Raw genomic sequence first — 20143 nt, 5'->3', positions numbered from 1 at the left:
TTTTCTGAACTCAACATTTACAGAATACCCATGACAGGAAGCTCATGATCCCAGCACGAGCATGATCAACTTACGCAGCCTAACAACTCCAGCAATTACAATGTCCAAAGAACGATGCCAGTAATGAAGTGTGACACCCACCACATTCACATTAGATGGAGTGCAACAACAGGGGCAGAGCCTACATCAGCATCAGAGAGGCAGCTGGAGCAGCTGGTGAAATAACAATGCACTCATCTGAGAAGAATTCGCCTTAATCCGATTTACTGCTGCTGGTGGAAATTACAGCAACATGTTTTCATATATCTTTTCAAGATAAATTAGTTAAAATACTACTGTTGTGAACTTGCTGACTACAGTCTGTCACTAATGAGAGACATCTATTAGCTTCCAAATCCAGAGGTTTAAAGTAAAGATGACCTTTGCTGGTAGGAGGACACTATTAGCCTGCTGCACAGCTGGGCTCCACTCAGACAGACAAAATAATACACATGCAATAAAACACATAAGTGAATTTGTGTTCACTGCCATCAGCAGGACGAGACTTCAGCTGCTATTTCTGATTATGTGTGAGGTAAAGGACCAACTTGGGGCAGAGGTGGTAACAGTGTGGATTTCTCTGTACTGGATCCGTCTTGTGTAAAACTTTTGGACAATTTTAGCTTTACTGCACAGCTGATAGCACAGAATAAACAATAAAACATAAACTGCAAATAAAAGTGCATGCAACTTTTCATTTGTACCTGAGATAGCGAGCAGCATTTTCCTGCGGGCACCAAAGGTGGTGATTCCCAGCTCCTTCAGGTCCTGGTCTGTTAGGGTCAGGAATGTCTGGAGGTCAATCTGGAAGCAACAACAAGTTCATTTACCCAGAGCATTAACGCAATTTAGAAACTTCTACTTATAGAAGACTTTCTACCACAAACACACATAATCACACGGTATTGTGAAGTATTAAAATACAAAACACTATGATGGAACCTTTCAGAACAAAACCTTGTATTTAAATATCAAATTTTCCAACAAACATGCTGCAATATAAGTTCACCTGGCATAATGCCTCATACCACTCCAATACATATACATGTAAAAGGCACAGAAGAAGCAAAATGTGGTGAACCTCTTCCTTCACATTTCCCCTACATCCCTCTATTATCATCTCCTTTTACATATGAAATATGGAAATTTCATTAAAAAGACACTGGAATGCAAATAATTACACTGAAGAAATGTAAGAATTTAAGTACTCATGTACTTAAGAGACCAGAGGAGAATAAAGATGCCCAACTTTCATTTGCAACTAATGTCTTTAGGTTCAATTCCCCATTGGCTTTACCCATTACCTACTGGTTAGCATCCAGAACAGCTAAGTACTGTGCTTCCTCAGCATGCTAACATGCTGAGGAATTTGCATGATGAATATAATTTTATATTTTTATAAGTTTTTCAGATAATCAAAAAAAAATCCTTCTGACCTCATGATTGCACTGGAGGAAAAAACAATAGGTCACCGAAGTCATTATTTATCCTCCGGGGACCATGAATGTGACATCTAACAGTTATTGGGATGCTCAGAGTGGAGAAGTGGCCTACCCTCACTGGCTTACCTACAGCCACATCACTAGCATGGTTACAAGTGGAAATTTTGCTCTGCTACAGTCCAACAGCATCAGTAAAAATCACAAACCCCAAAGGAGCTGGTTCACAGTCTGTTCTACCTCTTGTTGCTGGAAGACATCTGTGTACTTCCCCAATCCCAGCTTGCTGAAGAGCTCTGGCAGGTCTGAGCCCTTCAGAGATGAGTTCAGACTGCAGCCGTTGCTGCCAGTTACTGAGGAGATGGAATCCATGTAGTTGCTGCTGCTGAGGTAATGCTCTGCAGCTACACAGCAAAGGATTAAAGCAAAAAAAAAAAGAACAGAAAGCTCAAAATCACATGATGTTAGCAAAAAGCAGCAAAAATTCACTCGAATCTGAGTTATTATTGATGCAAAAGACACACAAAGGCAGAATATTTGGCTTAAAATAATCACACAGTTGTAGTTACAACGATAAAATGGAACATGCTTCAAATTTAGACTGTTGAGACAAATATAGGCCCTGTTTGGAGAAAAGCTAGATTGGTTTAGCAGGTAGATCCAGTAGAAGTTAGCATAAGTGCCACTCAGGAACCTCAATATGAATAAATAAGTGATTACATTAACCACGAAATGCACAGATGCACACACTGACTTAAACTGAGTGAAGCAGTTTAAGTGTTCACACTGAGACTCTCAGACAAATTCACTTTGTCTCTAGGGAAGATGTTTCATCTGTCCTTTCTTATCTCATTATTACAGTGTGTTGCAGTGTGCGTCCAAGACCAAAAAGTGACAACGTGACCTTTTCATCTTAATTTATTAAGTCCTTCAATCAGTGCCAAAAATGTAAAGTGCTTGTAGCTCTCAGAAATGCTCTTTGCTGACCAGATTTGTTCTGCTTCCTCTTCGGGCTGCTGACAGCAGAGGGGAACTCGGCATGGCTTGGCAGACCATTACCAGTGCCGTTCCTTTCTCGCCAGTTGTCAGAGTCGCTGCCGTTTCCAACGCCTTCCCGGCTGCTGGATCGTGACAGGGACAGTGGGGAACCCTGAGAGAGAATATAACGAGAAAAACATTCAGGGAAACCATTCTGAATGAAAGAACTGCTGAGTGTAGAGGGACTAAAGTGCATCTCAAAATAGAGTTCAAAAAACATCCATCTACTACTGTATATAGTAGGAGAAATGAAGTATTCTATGATTTGGGGTCACTTAGAAATGTCCTTATTTTTGAAAGAAAATCTTTTTTTTCAATGAAGATAACATTAAATTAATCAGAAATACAGTCTAGACATTGTTAATGTGGTAAATGACTATTCTAGCTGGAAACAGCTGATTTTTAATGGAATATCTCCATAGGGGTACAGAGGAACATTTCCAGCAACCATCACTCCTGTGTTCTAATGCTACATTGTGTTAGTTAATGGTGTTGAAAGGCTCATTGATGATTAGAAAACTCTTGTGCAGTTATGTTAGCACATGAATAAAAGTGGGAGTTTTCATGGAAAACATGAGATTGTCTGGGTGACCCCAAATTTTTGAACAGTAGTGTAAATATAACCACATTGAACGCAACAGACGCCTGGTAAATCTGACCTCATACGTGGTGCTCATGCTGGGTTTGTATGAAACATGATTGGCTCTCCGCAGCTCCTTGATGGTCTCGGCTGGCATCGACTTTGAGAAACCCAGACCACTCCAGGTGTTGGTGGGGGTCCGCACCTCCGTCACCACAGGCTTCTTTAACATAGCTGTGTGATGCCAACATAAACGGAGATAACGTCAAATAATTCCGTTAAATAGCTCGACGTTTTTAGAGTTTAATTAAAGAGTAAATGGAGTCCTCTTTCAAAGACGCTGTCAGTGGATGCATAAACGTTGATGAACCTTCTGGCAGTTGTGACCTTTAATTTATGTGGCTGTCTGTCTTCACACAGGGCTAAATTATGGGCTACATCCTGGTAATGATACTGTAGTATTTCATGAGACACAAATGGCAACTCACCTTTGGTTGCCAACAGCTTTTTCTGTTCATAGTCAAAAGCCTGAAAAAAAAACAGCAGACAGTTTTACGTCTTATGTGCTAGTTAATACCAACAAAACTGTCCATTTTGTGTGTTAAATGTGTGTTTAATGTGTGCGTACCTGCATGTTGGCGAAGGAGGTCTGTGGTGCCAGCCTGATCCTCTCCCTCTCGTTCTGCTGTGCTGCCCTTTCGGCCGCCCGCTCGCTGCCCGGCGCCCTCTTGTCGGCCACAGGGCTGTCTGACGAGCTGGACTCGGCGTCCGACAGGAGACAGTCGGAGCTGTTGAAATTACACAGAAGTTGTAATGTGAGAGACGAAAACAAGCTTCGAATGATATAAAAAGCAGAGAACCGTGAGTCATTGCTCAGTTTTCCTTCCATCTCATCTTCTCCTCACATTATCACTCTGGCTGTTAATGTTCCAGACTCATCTGATTTGAGCAGGTACAAGATTCAGCTGGGTATTGTAATAAAAGTCCCATCCGAGGTGAGAATGTGTAACACAGTCCATATGGCAGACAATATTTAAACTCCCAAATGTCCATATGTGGCACATTATCATCTAAATATAAAACTCTGTAGGCTTTGGTTTGATTCCACAAAACGCAATTTCATCCCAGTGTTTCTGCACTTTCTGGTCTATGAATAAAGGCATTAATGGAGGACTGCCAGCCAGCATGAGCTGTAAATGGTTTCTGAAAGAACAGTAAACAGTAACGAGAGGAGCTGTAAATGATCCCTGGAATCAAACATACTGTAGATGGGAGTTTTTGGTGCCCTGCAGGAGCTCCACGGCCTGCCGTTTCCCTGATGACGTTTTGCATGAAGCCAGCATCTGTTTCAGCTCGCTCCCGTTAGCCGAGTGAGAGGGGCTTCTGGGCATGCCCACTTCTACGAATGTGTCAGAGCCTGAAGGACACAAACACAAGCAGATTTTAATTGTGCTCACACAACAAAATGACAACTGCAGTTGAAACGCTTCACGTTGCATCTCATCTATGTGCCGCACGCAACAGTGTCTGGGTCAGTCAGTGTAAATGAAAGCTTCTGGCATAAGTATAAGTGCGCCTGCATTAAAGACTGACAAGTCTCCTCAGATCCTGGATTAATTAAAAACACAGCAGCTGAGATTACAGTGGTTTTCATCTGCTTCTAACCATACAAGAACCTGCTCTGTGTAACAGGATGTGCACACGTGAGGCTATGCACGGGTATAATCAAGCGTATGTGAATTTACATGGGCTGCATAGAGTAAAATAATATGATGTCAGTCAATCTAATGAAGCTCTCTGGGGTTTAATGTTTAAACAATTCCCCAGGACTCCTTCAATCCACACTGCAGAGTCGAGCCTGGACGGAGCGAGCCAGTCCAAACACATTCTGGGACACAGGAGGAGGCAAAGGGAGGGAGAGGAAAACTTACCAGGACGCTCCGCATTGGGGGAGGACCGGCTCAGAAAACAGCGGGGAAAAAGGAGACGCGTGAGAGTGAAGGTTTGTGGGGAAAACCGCGAGTGTAACACACAAGAGGAAATGAGGGCCTTTCTGAACCGCCAGGAGACCAGCAGTTAATCTGTCTCTGTTCCAATAAACGTAGTCAGAGGGAGTATGAGGTTAGGGGGACAGTATAGAGGAATAGAAAGCAGCTCACTTAAGGCATTTTCCTCAATGTGGGTTTTTAGGGTTACATAAATCTCAAGTGGAAAAGCCTGAATTGTACATTTATGTTAAGTCTGCAAGGCTGAGGTCCAGCAAACCGGAGTCGAAAATGTTAACAACCTTAAAAATTTAGTCTTTCCAAGGTTACAACAACACATAAAGCATAAGGTTGTGTAGCATGTTAATATAAATAAATCACAAGAGGTAAGGTTTCTGCAGATAATTACACTTCTGTGAAGGACTTCTTATTTTGGCAAAGGATGCAATTTTTTAACGTATATGTTTATAGCTATGTGGGTCATTAAAGTATTACTTGATCCTTAAACAAAGATAATCTCACAAGTCATTTGATCTACTAACCCTCTGAACCCCAAAACCTGCTGGCAGGTTTTAAAGGCATGTTATTATTTTTTTTAGAAGGTCAAAATTACACCATTTATCAGAGCAAGCAACTGTAGAAACAGGAGGAATTGTCAGATCTTAAACTTTCCAACAGTTCATGAACTTATGTGTAACTTCTAGAACTCAACTTAAAATTGGGCTATTTCATCAAAATCCCTATATTCTACATGTCTCATTTAAAAATGTAGCATAAATAAACAGCTTGTTTTAACCAAATGCTGTGAAAAACAAAAAATTCTGAGCTTCTCAATGCAACCAAGAAGACATGTTTGAATTAGCTGCGCCTAACAGTAACATCACAAAAATTCAGGGACTTTTCAGCTGTACTTGGCTGACCTGTAGGCTGAGTTTACACAGAGCAGACAGAAGACATGTAAGGAAATGACTTAGAAAATGCAAGGAGTGAAGTATGTAGATACACTACTTGTTTTCCAGTATCAATAACACCTGTGGGAAATGTTACACACACTGATTAAAGGGTATTTCTTTTTTTGTATAATGAATAATAAAAGAAATTCAGCTTTAATTTTTTGTTGTTTATGATTTATAGAATTTTAAATGCGTTATGCTGCAGAAAGGACATTTTTTAGTTCTCTCTACTTCTAGCAGTGGTTGTGCTGTTTCCACAGAGGTGCAGGACTTCACAGTTTGGTGAAAAATGACCCCACAGAAGTTAAAAAAAAAAAAAAAATCCAGAAGCTGCTTGGGGGTCAGAGTTTAAAAACACACCAACAACACAAGGTAGTGACAAGGACATGTTTCTGTATGAGGAATACCTTCATCTGGGCTGGACTTGCTCGACAGCGGTTCTGATGGATTGTGTCCGCTGGCTTCCTGGACCGAGTCGCATGGAGCCGGACTCAAAACAGTTTCTGCAAGCGACGCTGTTGCTAACCTTCCATAGACTGAGCCAGGGTGCTATACATGCAGGCAAACACAAACATACATTGACATACATACGGTGATGTCATCTATAAAATGGCTCCTAAGTGGCCATTAACAGGCTTGATGTCCTTCATCACTCAGCCATCTGCCTTCCTACCAGTGCACCTTTCTCCACCCACCACTGTGACCTTTACAAACTGGTGTTCTGGCCTCCCTTTACACCAGATGACTCCAGCACTGGCTTCTACTCATCTACCAGACCCTATCAGGGAAGACGCCTCAGTACCTCTCCAACCTCCTACATCCATCCCATAACAACTACCACCTGAGATCCAGTGATTTCATAACACTCTCTATCCCCAAAGTTCTTACTGTCTTTGGAAGGAATTCCTTTCACTTTGCTGCAGCAATCAATTGGAATTCCCTCCAAAAATCTCTGAAACTGTCATCTCTTCCATTGCTTTACATGTTTAAGCAGAAGCAGCAGCAGACCCTGGCTGACTGCTGCACATGCTGGCTGTTTTCACTGAATTTCTAACATTATTTTAGGCTGTTTTTAATCTGTTTAAACACGTGCGTCCTTTTTTGTATATGTATTGTTTATTGTACTGTTTAAAATGGCTTTTCATACCTAGCGACATGGTGACATTTTATTACTTTTATTTCTTTTAGATTTTGTATTTTATTGCTGTTTTATTTTATTGTTTTATTGTATATTTTACGGGCTGCACAGTGGGGTGGTGTTAGCACTTTCGCCTTGCAGCTACAAGATCTTTGGTTAGGGTCCTGGCCTTCCCGGGGTCGTTCTGCATGGAGTTTGCATGTTCTCCCTGTGCATGTGTGGGTTTTCTCTGGGTACTCCAGTTTCCTCCAACAGTCCAAAAATATGCTGAGGTTAATTGATTATTCTAAATTTGCCCGTAGGTGTGAGTGCGAGTGTGATTGTTTGTTCTGTTTTAAGTAACTATTGTTTTTAAGTTATTTTCTTGTTTTTTACCGTGAAGCACTTTGGTCACCCTTTGGGCTGTTGTAAAGAGCTATACATATAAACTTTGATTGATTTTGTTGTCTTTTTTTCCTGCTGGGGCATTATTGCAAATAAGAAATCGTTCTTACCTGGCAAAATAAAGAATTAAAAAAATACACAGCAAAAAGTATGCAAGACAAATAATATTTACTAAATAAAAACTTCTAAGTTTAACTCTGAGTAATGCAGCCTGTAGAATAAAAACAAGGCCAACCTTGACATGTCCGTTAAGAGTGCAGTCAGGAACCCCGTTGGGCTGTTTGTCGATGGGTGCGAGGCCAGGCGGAGGCGACGGCGTGGACTGAGTGTAACCCTGCACGCCTGACAGCAGGATGCTGCTCAGCGTGGCCTGAGTGGCGGGATGCAGCATGAGCTGAGATGAGAAGCCTGAAACAAAAGAATGTAGGAGCAGCATTTTTCAAAACTTGAATGATTCATAAGGGAAACGTTCCTCTGAAGGCCTCCTGTCTGTCGATACGTCTCTCTGTTGGTTCAAAAAAATAACTGAAACAAAGGATCAAGAGATCAGCAGCTCCCCGTGAAAGGAAAAGACAGTCAAACCACTGACATAGAAAGTTCACTCACATGTTCAATGTGTTTTCTATGAGGTATGGTATAATGTCTTCACTGTAGTAGTTTTTTAGGGCTGTCGTAAGCAAATAAAGTAATACAAATATTGAATTACTGAGCCAGGAGAAGGTGGTACAAGTTTCAGAAAAAAAACAAATAATTTTTTAAATTGAAGTTGCAAATTTATGAAAAAAATCCTCCAATATTCTCAAAAAACTTCACTTTGCAAGGTTGGAAAAAGCTCGACACACCACAGAAGCTACTGCTTGCCGTGTCTTTTTTTTTTTGCCTGTAGATGATTATCTAATCAGATTAAATTGGATTTATCAATAAAGAAATACTCGTGATTTAGAATTAACTTCATCACAAGCATCCGGACTTTGAAGCTGTAGTGAAGTTGGTCTATTTAGAGGAAAGCAACATACTGACTTGAATGAGGCGACAGCTTTTGTGCATCAGGAACGACAACACAGTGGACAGAAGTGAGGCTATCGGTGGTTAAATCTATGGTCAGTTCAAGCGGGATTTGAAGTACAGTCGGAAACAATACAACAGATCACCAGATTTATCGATAATCCAGGTGTAGAGTGTCGAAAACGGGAGCGTCTTTGGCTCCAGCATTACGACATTTAAGGGTCTAAACGTCTTCAGAACATGGACTCTGGTGACAAACTGAAGCCATATTGTTTGAAATAGTGACTAATAGATGTATCAATGGATTAGATAGATTGATCCAACCATGCAAAGTGAAACAATGACGTTCCTTGATGAAAATAAAATGTAATTAAATTAACAAAACAAAAAAAAAAACCACTTTTTCTGTTTTCATCTCACAGATTTGTGACTTTTCTCTAAGAAAACTTCTAATTTCTTTCACTGAAATTTATGACACAATAATCGCACAAAATATTCAGGTTTTTCTCATTTAAATTAGTGTTTATACATGTTACCTATGTTTAAATTTGAGGTTTTGTCTTCAAATGTTACCTCCATGCCCGTTTTTCATTTCATTTATTTATTTATTTGGACAGGACAGTGCATATTAATGAACATACAATCTCATAATAGGTTACACAAGATTGCAGTCAATACGCCAGATTTAGCACAAGGCTAATTTCATCCGTTGTCCCACACATAAAAGAAAAACATACAGGGATACAGATGTATAAAAAAACAATATAGTAAAACAAAGACACCGACAAATTAACACTGACTGGGTTAAACCTACCCTAAAGTGCTACTATTTTAGAAAAGTGCTTTCTAGGCAGAGCCTGTCATAAAGTGCATATAGCTAAAGTGCCTGTATTCCTCAATATTCACACATTTGATTGTCAATCAGCCATGTCTTAAACTGTCTCTTAAAACTGACAAAAGTGGAGCTTTCTCTGATAGCTATAAGTAAAGTATTCCAGTTTGTGCAACCTTTAACAGATAATGCATGTGTGCAAAGGAGGACTTTCTAAAGTTTACTTCACAGTCACCCCTGGTGGCTGACCTTGTGCCACTAATACCATTTTCTTTTTGATAAAATCCCCCAGGGGTGGCGGGGCCATCCTATTCACAGACTTCTAGATTAAACAAGCACTTATAAATGATTTGAAAATCTCAAAGCTTAGAAGTCGATATTTTTTTTTAAGATTGTACAATAATGAAATGACTGCAACTTTTTGTCAAACACCTTAATGGCTTTTTTTTAATAAAGCTGTTCTTTATCCTACAACTCATAATTACTGGGTTTCACTCTATAACCTAATATTTAAAGGTCTTGCACTTGCTGTGTGAAGTGCCTTGAGATTATGCATGTTGTGAATTTATGCTATATGAATAAAACAGAACTAAAACGCCCCTAATACTTCACAGTATCACAGCAGATTAAAGAGCAATTCCTCTAAATTGAAGTACTGGTCTAAAAGTGGCGATACCAACAATGCTGTTTACGAACCTTGGGTGCTGGTGAGTGAACTGGGCCAGAGGGAGGGTGACGGTGTGGGAGTGCTGGGGCTCGGCGTCTGCAGAGGGCTCATGGAGGAGTTTAAGCTGTTCAGAACAGCATTTGGGGCAGCGGAGTTGGGGAGGGAGTGGGGTGCCGTCGCACCCAGGAAACCTGAGGAGAATGGAGAGAAACGAGGAAAGAACGGAGACGAACAGATCAGCGGTGGTCCTGTCAGAGCTCTGAGCCATTTTTCAGGCTAATCACACGTTACACTAAGGGCCTCAGAAAATAATCTTGGCGTTCCAGCTATTTAACCGGAATTCCGTCAAACTGCCATCAACCAGACAGCAAGTGAGAGCAAAAATTTCTTACATGTCTACAAGGTCACGGATGCAAAGTATATATATCTAGTGTGTCTTCATACCCAATAAAACCATGTTATTGAGAGCACCGACAATGTGGTGCTTGGTGTCTTAACCCAAACGCAGCGTATGAAAACAGAAAGAAGCAGGTCTGTGGCTTTAACAAAGGGCTAGTTTGGCTCCAGGAATAAGGCCAGGGATTTTTCTGGCAGACTGGCCTGTAATCTGAGGAAGAGAAGCATGTAGCAATTACTAAAGGCCAGGATGTGGCCGTCCACAGCTTCACCCCCAGGCCCTTGGGTTTAAATGAGACAGCAAAAAAAAAAAAAAAGTTTCTACTGTAGTGGGACTTCATTGCACATTGGGGATTTTTGTTGTGACCAATATTTAAAGTCCATCTCATTTGCTGGGGACAAACGGACCCACTTTTGTCCCCAGCAAATGAGAAAAATAAGGGATTTTTAGACAGATGCTGATCAAAAACAGACAAAATATGAAAACTATGTGTGCAAGACTTTTCCAAAATGAAAATAAAAAAAATCTCCTGGCTGCAGAAAAACACATTGATCTTCTTTTAATCAGCATTTTGTTAGCATTTCATTGCATAGTGTGTTTATCTTAAATTTCTAATACAGACAAACTGTGTTGGATCTATTGCCAGCACATGCTTTATCCATTAGCTCTTTCTTGTCAGCTTATCTATCTGCATTTCTTTTTGCTTTTGATGCATTACTCATGTCCTAATTCTTGTTTTTTTTAAACAGTCTGAAACCTGAAAATGCTTTCATATGAATGCAAAAAGCAGATAACCGCGACTAAATATTTGTCATGCAATACTTCACTCGTGTTCGTATTGCAATCAATTAAAAGTCACCCCTGGAAAAAAACAAAAACCTGCTGGCGTCTGCTTCAAGCTGAACTCCACGTTGAGGTCGGGCAAACAAACTCCAAGCAATTAGAACCGTTTGTCATCCGGTGATTGATACGCTCAAGATTCACCAAAAGAACTACATTTGTATCGAGGTTATTTTCCGATTCTGATTGCAGTGAGGTCAGATCTGCATACAGCTCTGACTGTAAAGTGCATATAGAGACGCCATGACTCACCGGCTGTGATTTATGTGAATGAACATCACTTGCACTCAGTGATTCAGCAAAACCAAGTGATGGTAAGCTTTGGAGACATCTGTTTCAGTAAATATTTTCAATTCATGTGATTTTAAAAGAAAATACTTTGTGTGACTGGTACAGATGGGAATCTGTGTCATTGCTAATGCATTTTGTGCAATAAATAAAGGGCAGCGTCTTATCTTTCCACACCAATTTGTCATTTCCCCATCGTTGAAATAGTAAAAGAATTAAAAAAAAAAAAAGCAGAAGCAGCACTTTCTTAACAAGTTGGACAGTGTCATTACCCAGATTACTCAGCCCCAGGCCAGCTGAGGCCAGGATATCCAGGCCAACGGGGCAGATGAGGGATGGGGACGGACCATTAGTAGCGGGATTCAGTGCCACGGAGGGCGAAGAAGAAGGAGACACTCCATTGCTCTCGAGACCCAGGAGGAATTTTCGGGCTTCGTACATGTTGACTGCATTCCTCTCCACGCTCTTGACTATCACAGACTGGGAGAGATGGAGGGGGAAAAAGAAAAGGGATGATGAGAAACCAAGAAAAACAGGTGGAACAGATGAAGGAAATCATAGGAAAATGGGATGAGAGCAATGAAGAGAGAGGGGAAGAAGACATTAGCCACAAGAGGAAAACAAGGGGGGAAGCGAGGGATAGATAGGGTGAGGGAATGTTGGCACCAGAGATAGGGAGGGAAAGGGAGGTTGAGGGGGAGACGAATATAAATGGGAGGAAGGAAGAGGGAATTAAGCACAGATTAGAAGGATAAACATTGAGGCAGTGTGGGAGAGAGAAGGAGACATGGGAGCGAAGTTGAAGAGAAAGCGTTTCTTAATCAATTGCTTCACAAGCATATCTCGCTTTCTGATGTTAGTGAAGAGAAGATGAAGCAACACAAGAGACCCAAAATAAACAAGATTTTAAAATCTCTAAATTAAATGACTTCCTCCTCTTCATTTTCCACATCACCAGAAACTCCACCCTTCATCAGCATCAAATGAAAAATGAATGCGAGCAAAGAAATTTTTAAAATATCATGTTCTGGCTTTTTTTGTGTTGGGCTTTTGAAAAGTGGTTTCCAATCATGAGTCTGTACGAAACACTCACACTCACACACACACTCACTCACACACACACTCACTCACACACACACACACACACACACACACACACACACACACACACACACACACACACACACACACACACACACACACACACACACACACACACACACACACACACACGCACACACACACACACCAACGCTACTTTATAGGTCTGCCAAAGTGCCAGGAGCACTGAGGCTATGGCATGCGTTTGGACAGGCCTTTTGGATTACTGCTGTCACCTCATTAAAATGTTTAAGTGAAGGGTTCTTAAGAGGATCTGGGCTGGGTCACTGTTTACACTGGCACCTCCACACCAGTCCCTGCAGGCATGTCTGCTTTGGGCACCGAGCCCTGGCTCAGGGTGGGACGTGGGCACCTCCAAGAGACAGTGAGGAGCAGGCCAAGCGGTGAAATATGATTAGGAATATTAAGTGTTATTACTGCCAGCGACAGACGGTTGAATGTAAAGCAGGTGTATTACATTGTAAGAGACTGCAAGTCACAATGTAATGTGAAAACGACCAACATATTCCACTAATATAGACTATGTGCTAACCTCCAAATTACTACTTGATTTACTAAGAATCAAGCGAGTTACTTCACAGTTGGAATAGACGAGTCATACCAGAAAGACTGAACGTTTCTGTCCATCAGGTGAAACGTAAACGACAGACTGTGTGCAGAAAGTGTGATTCTCCACTGTGGCAGATTTGCCAAAACTCCTCTCTGTGTTGGTATGGCATGATGCCCCTCAGCGCAGACTTCCAGGTTTTTCCTTTTAGATTTCAACAAACGGTGATGAAATGTGACATGGCAGTCTATAATTTATTTCAATGTCACGCTTTGACATTTGATGGAGTGTAACTATGAAATGGAACAGCGACTTATTTGTTGTTTTGTTTAATTTGTTTTTGCCTGACACAGCATTTGAAGAAGTAGGACAGCAGCTGTGTTCTTAGCAGGGTGAAAAGTTAGTACATGTTTCCTTTAAACTTTCATTGTTAATGGAGGTTTCAGCTTTAGTGAGACTGACTCGTTTCATTAATGTTGTTCACTTTATGTCTTTGTGAATTTTTCTCATAGGAGTCTGTGTGGACTTTGAATGTATTTAACTACAGATTCTACCGTAGTTAATCACGTTCTGCTTGAGGTGGATATTTAGTGCTATCATTGTTGTGCAGGCTGTCACTGTTGTAAAATGCTGCACATTTAAACTAGCATTATAACCCTCTGAACCTCAAAATCTGCCTTCGGGTTTGAAAGGCATGTTGGCTTCACAGAATTGCAATATTTACACCATTTATCAAAGACAAAAACTGTAAAAACTGAGACAATGATTAGTTTTGAATTTTCACCATTTGCTCAAACCTGACTCTGTGAAAAACAAACATCTATAATCCTTTGCACAGCTGAGAACTCGTTAGGGCATTTTAGGCAGAACTGCAGGCTGTATTTGCACAGAGCAGATTGGACACATGAAGACAAATTAAACATGTAAGCTATAAAATATGTATAGTCTGTTGAGTCATTTTTTGTACATGTTGATTCCATTTTGTAAAATGTATTGTGTAAAATGCTATTTTTTTTCTTTATATGTTTCATGGCATGATAATTTTGTCCAAATGACATTAGCAATGGTGTGGTGCACCTACTGCAGTGAAAATAAACCCACAGTGAGTAAAAATATGACAGAGGCAGAAAATGCCCAGAAATTGCTTGAGGTTCAAAGGGTTAACAAACATCAGTACCCGATTCTGACAGTCATTACGTTTAGCCATACTTTGCTACACAGGAGACGCAATTGCTGACCTTCCTCCAGTCCACTGCTTCCAGCTGCCCATTTCCACCAGTCTACTCTGCATCACCCTCACTATACTTGATATTTTCATCTACACACTGAATTTCACTACCAGCTATATATGTAGTATATTTAATGCCAGAGCCGTACACCATAACAGTAAACTATGAATCAGTCTCAATGTTAGCTTGTACTTTGTATGTATCATCCAGCTTATCATGCATGTATTGAACTGTGTGTTATATGTTCCTTGTTCCCCACCCTCCTCTTCGCCCATGCCTTCCCCTCTACCTCTCTACCTCTACCCTTCTACTTCTACCTCTCTACCTCTTCTGTCCCCTCTCAACCCGCCTGGCCAGCAGCAGATGGGTCCCCCACATAAAGAGTCGGGTTCTGTTCAAGGTTTCTTCCCTGCTAAAAGGGTGTTTTTCTTGCCACTGTCACCTTAGGGCTGCTCTGGGGGTTCAAGCATATAAGTTCTGTAAAGCGTCTTGAGACAATCTGACCTGTAATTGGCACGATATAAATAAAATTGAATTGAATTTCTATGCTCCTTTTTCAGCGACTCAGTATCATATTTGTCGTGCATTTAGGATTGCACAGCACATAGGATGGCAAACAGGAAATAATGCACTAATAACCATCAGTTTAAGTCCTAACCTGCTTTCTAACTAATGATTTAACTGTAGCTCATAAACTGTGAAAATTACGCAGAGTGACTTCAAGTTAGCTCCTGCACATAAAGTCATTTGTGTTGATTGACCTGTGTAAATGTGCACAACTCTTCTGTTTTGGAGATGCATCAGTGGATCCTGATGCTACAGGTATTTAATAAATTCAAAGGAAAGATTCCTACAAACAGCTGGAAGTACGTCACTTGTGCATGCCCATCTGTCAGTGTGACTGCATGCATTTCATACGCATGTCATGCTGAAAGTGGAATGGAATGGTTACTAACCCAACCTAGTAAGCTTGTCACAACTTTAACAGAAAAATGACCGAGTTGCTCGTTAAGACATGGAGCCAACATGCTCAGATGATATCATAATACTAGAAGAGAACGCATGTCTGAAAGAGGTTTTTTAATAGAATGGAAAACAAGACCATATTTTCAGCATGCCTGTTTAAATGAATCTTAACTGCAGTCAAGCACAGATGTCAATTCCAAGTGGAGAATGCACATGAATCCGTTTCTTCTATACACATCACTTTTAATGCCACTGAAAATACTCAGTAAATACAACTCTGGATGCACAGTTAAACTGACTCACAAACTTCCTTTTTACTCCACCAAGGAACACGGCGGAGTTCTGTGACGATCGGCGTACGTTTGTCCATCTGTTTGTCTGTCTGTGCACAATATAACTCAAAAACAGATTAATGGATTTGGATGGAATTTTCAGGGAAGGTCAAAAATGACTCAAGGACCAAGTGATTAGATTTTGGCAGTGATGCGGCTTGTAGTCTGGATCCACGGATTTGTTAAAGATTTCTGTATCATTGCGAGGTAGCGGCACGGCGTCACTGTAACTATGACAAGTCAACCCTACGTCTGCTGTCTGCTGACAATCACATGATTGCGATCCTTCTACAAATCCATCGCTGCTGACTAATCAGGACTTATCTGTCGGAAATCATACGACTGAGCAGCCTTGGCGGAGTACAGCACTCCCTCGGTGCTTTTCTTGTATTTAACTTCAGACTAAGGCTCTTTTTGGCAAATATGTATTGAGGCCAGTTTTAGACTAAAGAATTTGTTCCAAGTAGACCTGCATTGAATTCTTCTTCTAGTCCAGGACTATGCTTAATCCATGCTTGGGAAGTAGACTGTATGAGTATACAACTATGGAAGGAGCTCGCAAAGATGTGCTTTGGCACGGTGGTTCTTCAGGATAATACAAAAACTTTAAGATGCTCCAAGTGACACTGACATGTTTATATATCCACGTGCTCATAATGGGTCGATAATGTGTTTCCTGGAAACGTTTGCTAACTGGCAGTGTGTACAAAGATAAGGATATGGATGAGTTGAGACTGATGGGAATGTCATTTGTTTTGCAGAAATTTGAATTTTGTGCATTTTGAAAGTTGGTAGAGAACCATGCATGCAAATGATGATGAAACATTCTTATCGCTGTAGAAATAAGAACACTGGCTCCTCGGTTTGCGATATTTTTTTCTTTTACATTGTATTAACACTATAACATAGAAGACATATTTGTAGGATATGAGTTTGTTGTTCACAGAAAGCTATTCACGCCACAATTACAACAAATCTTTGAATTTCTTGCGTTATGACATACTGAATGTTTTCAAACTTTATTTTGCATAATTTGGAGAAAGCATATAGTCTTTTCTTAAAAAGGTAAATAATCCATTGTCATTATCAGTGCTTTCTGATTGTAATACAATTACATCATGATGTAATATAATTGTTGACGATACAACAAGACTAAGCTGTCAAAAAGTGGCATCTGCATAACACATCTGAACAAATATCCTCAGGGAGGAACATGAGAGCTTGAACCATATCTAAATCCATTCTTTTGATGGACTGTCCGTGAAACCACAAATTTGAAGCTCATGGTAACAGGACAGGAAAATTCAGGGGATCACTTAAGTCATTAGGATCCATCATCTGACCATTACGAATGTCTACACAAAGTTTTGCGGCAATCCATCAAATAGTTCTTGATATTTCTGTCTGGATCCAGATCACTAAAGCCATGTCAACAGTATGGTTTAAAATTCCCTGAAACTTTCTGTCTGTGGGAGTGTATGTCTGGTTTCATACCTTGCTGGGCTGTTTTGGCTTTGGCTTGATACTGATGAAGACATCCAGCTGCTCCATTAGTGCTGTGATACACTGTGGCTCCACCTCGATGTCCTCTTTAATGTCAAACATTAATACCAGAGGCAAACAGCCCTGCGGAGCAAACACAAAGTCAACATATATCTACAACAGACTCTTGTTTTCTTATGTCGGCTGCAGACCAACATCTTCTAAAACCTTGTTGGTATATCTGGGTCCCTACATTATAGGTTATTTTTCATTATGGTTGTAAATTTTCTTTTATACTATACCATTTGTAGACCAACAAGTTAGCCATACCAATAAATACAAGATTCACTGCTGGATCTATCCCACACAGAGCTTGGGAAATTCCGCCAAGAGCAATCTGTTTTGCATGATCACCACCACAAGCACCACAGACATCTATATTTTGGGCTGAGAACTGGACAGCGCTCCTATTGTGAGTGGGTGTAATTAGCAGCAGAGTATAGAGCCAGGCTGGCTCTGACAGGGCCTGAGATTGGAGCTGTAATCTACAGTCTGGCTGGAAGAGGCCAAATCACACAGTAGTCTGCTGTGGGTGAGACTCTCCCTCCTCCTGTACATTTACTCTGCTTCTACCTTCACCTATCCCCCTTCTTTTCTTTCTCAGAATCCTCTCCCATCCCCTGCTTTCTATGCTTCTCTCTTCTCTAAATCATCTCTCATTAATCAATTGTTTTTTACTCTCCCACACAGCGAGGCAGTAAAAGACGCTCCTTCTTGTGTGTCCTGTTTCCACACCAAGAGAAAGTCATGTTTAGTCACTGGAACAACTTTGGCATTTACTAAATGTCTCTGGGGCCAACTGGGAGACCGCAGACAAAGAGAAGGCAGCTCTGGCAGAAATACTGCCCCACATTATGGATCTCCAAACAGAAAGCCAAAGCTGTTTACAGCTGAGGTATCTCATACACACCAGCTCAGCAGAGGCTCCGAGCCTACAGCGATTAAACAGCCATTACTTTTACACGTTTTTGAAACAGACTCCTGATTATATTCCCAGTAATTTAGATAAGAGTAGCCTCAGCGGTCAGAGGCAGCAACACAAGAATGACCACTGAGCATTTTTAACCAAAAGAAATTTAAAGATGAGGTGCTACCCTTGGTCCAAAACACTAATGTGAGCATGGCAATCTCTGAATTACAGACACGGTCTGAATTCCATTCTAGCGTGCAAGCAGGCCAAACCATTATCATTAACACCCATAAGGATTCTGGGTATGGACAGGACATCAAGAACTCAAGCCAAAGTAATGCAAATATCTGTGTCCATTTTGCATGCAGGTATGCAGCAGCTATAAATCATGCACGCTAACCTTGAGTCAGCTACAGACTCTTGTTTATCTCACAGACATTTCAGCAGCATGAGCAGAGCCAAGCAAATCTATCCCAAGGCTATTCAAAACCCCAAGGCAATCATGGTTTATTTCTTAACCCCTGTCTTTAAAAACCCACGCATCATTCACACATACCAAGATAATGTTAATGAAACAGTGACATCCATTATAGCTACCACACAGCATGAGGAATCTGTATATGTAGAGATTATATTGCCAATGCCACGTCTTAACTCTCTGAACCACAAAACTTGGCGACAAGTTTGCAAGGTATGTTATTAAAACAAAAAAATCATTAAGATTACACCATTTATCAGAACAAGATGTTGTAAAAACAGAAAGAATCACAAGGTTTTCACCTTCCTGGTTGTCCTTGAACTAATCGTACGATTTTTGTGATGGTTTTGTCAGGAAAAATAAATCTAAACAAAAAAGATTTCGACATTTTTATCACAATCATTTTATTCTACGTCTCATTTGAAAATATGTCAAAAAATTAAAACCTTTGCAGTCACCAGATTCTGTAAAAAGTAAAACTGAGAGGCCATTACTGACTTTTCAGCTCAACTCGGTTGAACTGTAGGCTGTGCATAGAACAGCAGGAAGAACATAAGGAATCTATAATATGTAAAGTCACCTTTTTCCAGTGTTGGAAAAATGTTTCATATGCTGATTTGAGTTTTTTTTTTTTTTTTTTTTTTTGAAAATAGTCATTTTTTTAAAAAATGCTTTTAAACAATTTTTAACTGTCATTCTTTTAAAGACTTTGCCTGTATTGTTAAATTACAGATAATAACTAGTAAATATCACAGGAAATAAGTATTCATTTACATGTTAACTACTACAAAACAGGCCAAAACTGTAAATAATGTTCACATCAAAAATCTGTATTTTTTCCAACGGCAATTCTTTTTTTTTACAACATTTGACCATAAAACGGCCAAAAAACTGCTTGGGGTTAAGAGGGTTCACCACAAAAACAAAGCTCAGCATATTAAAATAATTCTTTTCAACCATTGGATGTCAATAAACCAGACACACGCTGAGAATACGCACCATGAGGTACTGCCGTGCCAGACAGACGGATTCAATGGTGCCCTGAATGTAGACTGTGGATTTCTTCTGGGGGCTGTTGGGGTCGGGGAAGTGGATCTGAGCTCCCGTCCTTTGGGTGATGTGCTTAATGTTGCTGCCGTTGCGTCCCTTCATGAAGAGGTGGTGTTGTGGTGCGATGTCCAGGTGGGTGGTGACTGAGATGGTGCTCGCCAAACTACCAGCCAAGTGCTCCAACAACAGAGCTGTACCTCTCTGGGCAAACACAAGGACAAGGTACTTATTATATATATCAATATATAAAGAAAAACATAGAATATTATAACAAGAGTAAGAGCCAAGATTCATTCTAGAGACCTGGACAGCCTTACTGAAACAATTTTAGCCAATATCAGCATGCTCACAGTTATAATATTAACACGCTGATGCTAAGCAG

At 40.5% G+C, this 20143-nt stretch overlaps 1 protein-coding gene across 2 annotated transcripts in view; it reads right to left on the bottom strand.

Moving 5' to 3' along the window:
* The window catches only part of LOC111581569 (protein bicaudal C homolog 1), a 71543-nt gene that overhangs the window by 8858 nt on the left and 42542 nt on the right, over positions 1-20143 (bottom strand). For both annotated transcript variants that reach the window (XM_055018594.1, XM_023289788.3), the window contains exons 8-20: positions 19711-19962; positions 17276-17407; positions 11858-12065; positions 10090-10251; positions 7792-7964; positions 6442-6583; positions 4360-4513; positions 3725-3884; positions 3585-3624; positions 3176-3330; positions 2466-2628; positions 1719-1882; positions 744-843 (exon numbers count right to left, since the gene is read on the bottom strand). In XM_055018594.1, coding sequence (XP_054874569.1) covers positions 744-843; positions 1719-1882; positions 2466-2628; positions 3176-3330; positions 3585-3624; positions 3725-3884; positions 4360-4513; positions 6442-6583; positions 7792-7964; positions 10090-10251; positions 11858-12065; positions 17276-17407; positions 19711-19962 — 2005 coding nt within the window. The remainder of the gene's footprint in view (positions 1-743; positions 844-1718; positions 1883-2465; positions 2629-3175; positions 3331-3584; positions 3625-3724; positions 3885-4359; positions 4514-6441; positions 6584-7791; positions 7965-10089; positions 10252-11857; positions 12066-17275; positions 17408-19710; positions 19963-20143) is intronic.

Source organism: Amphiprion ocellaris, chromosome 16 (assembly GCF_022539595.1).
Source record: "Amphiprion ocellaris isolate individual 3 ecotype Okinawa chromosome 16, ASM2253959v1, whole genome shotgun sequence".
In the NCBI taxonomy this organism is placed as follows: Eukaryota; Metazoa; Chordata; class Actinopteri; family Pomacentridae; genus Amphiprion; species Amphiprion ocellaris.
The sequence above is the reverse complement of the archived record's forward strand: the minus strand, read 5'-3'. Positions and strand labels throughout refer to the sequence as shown.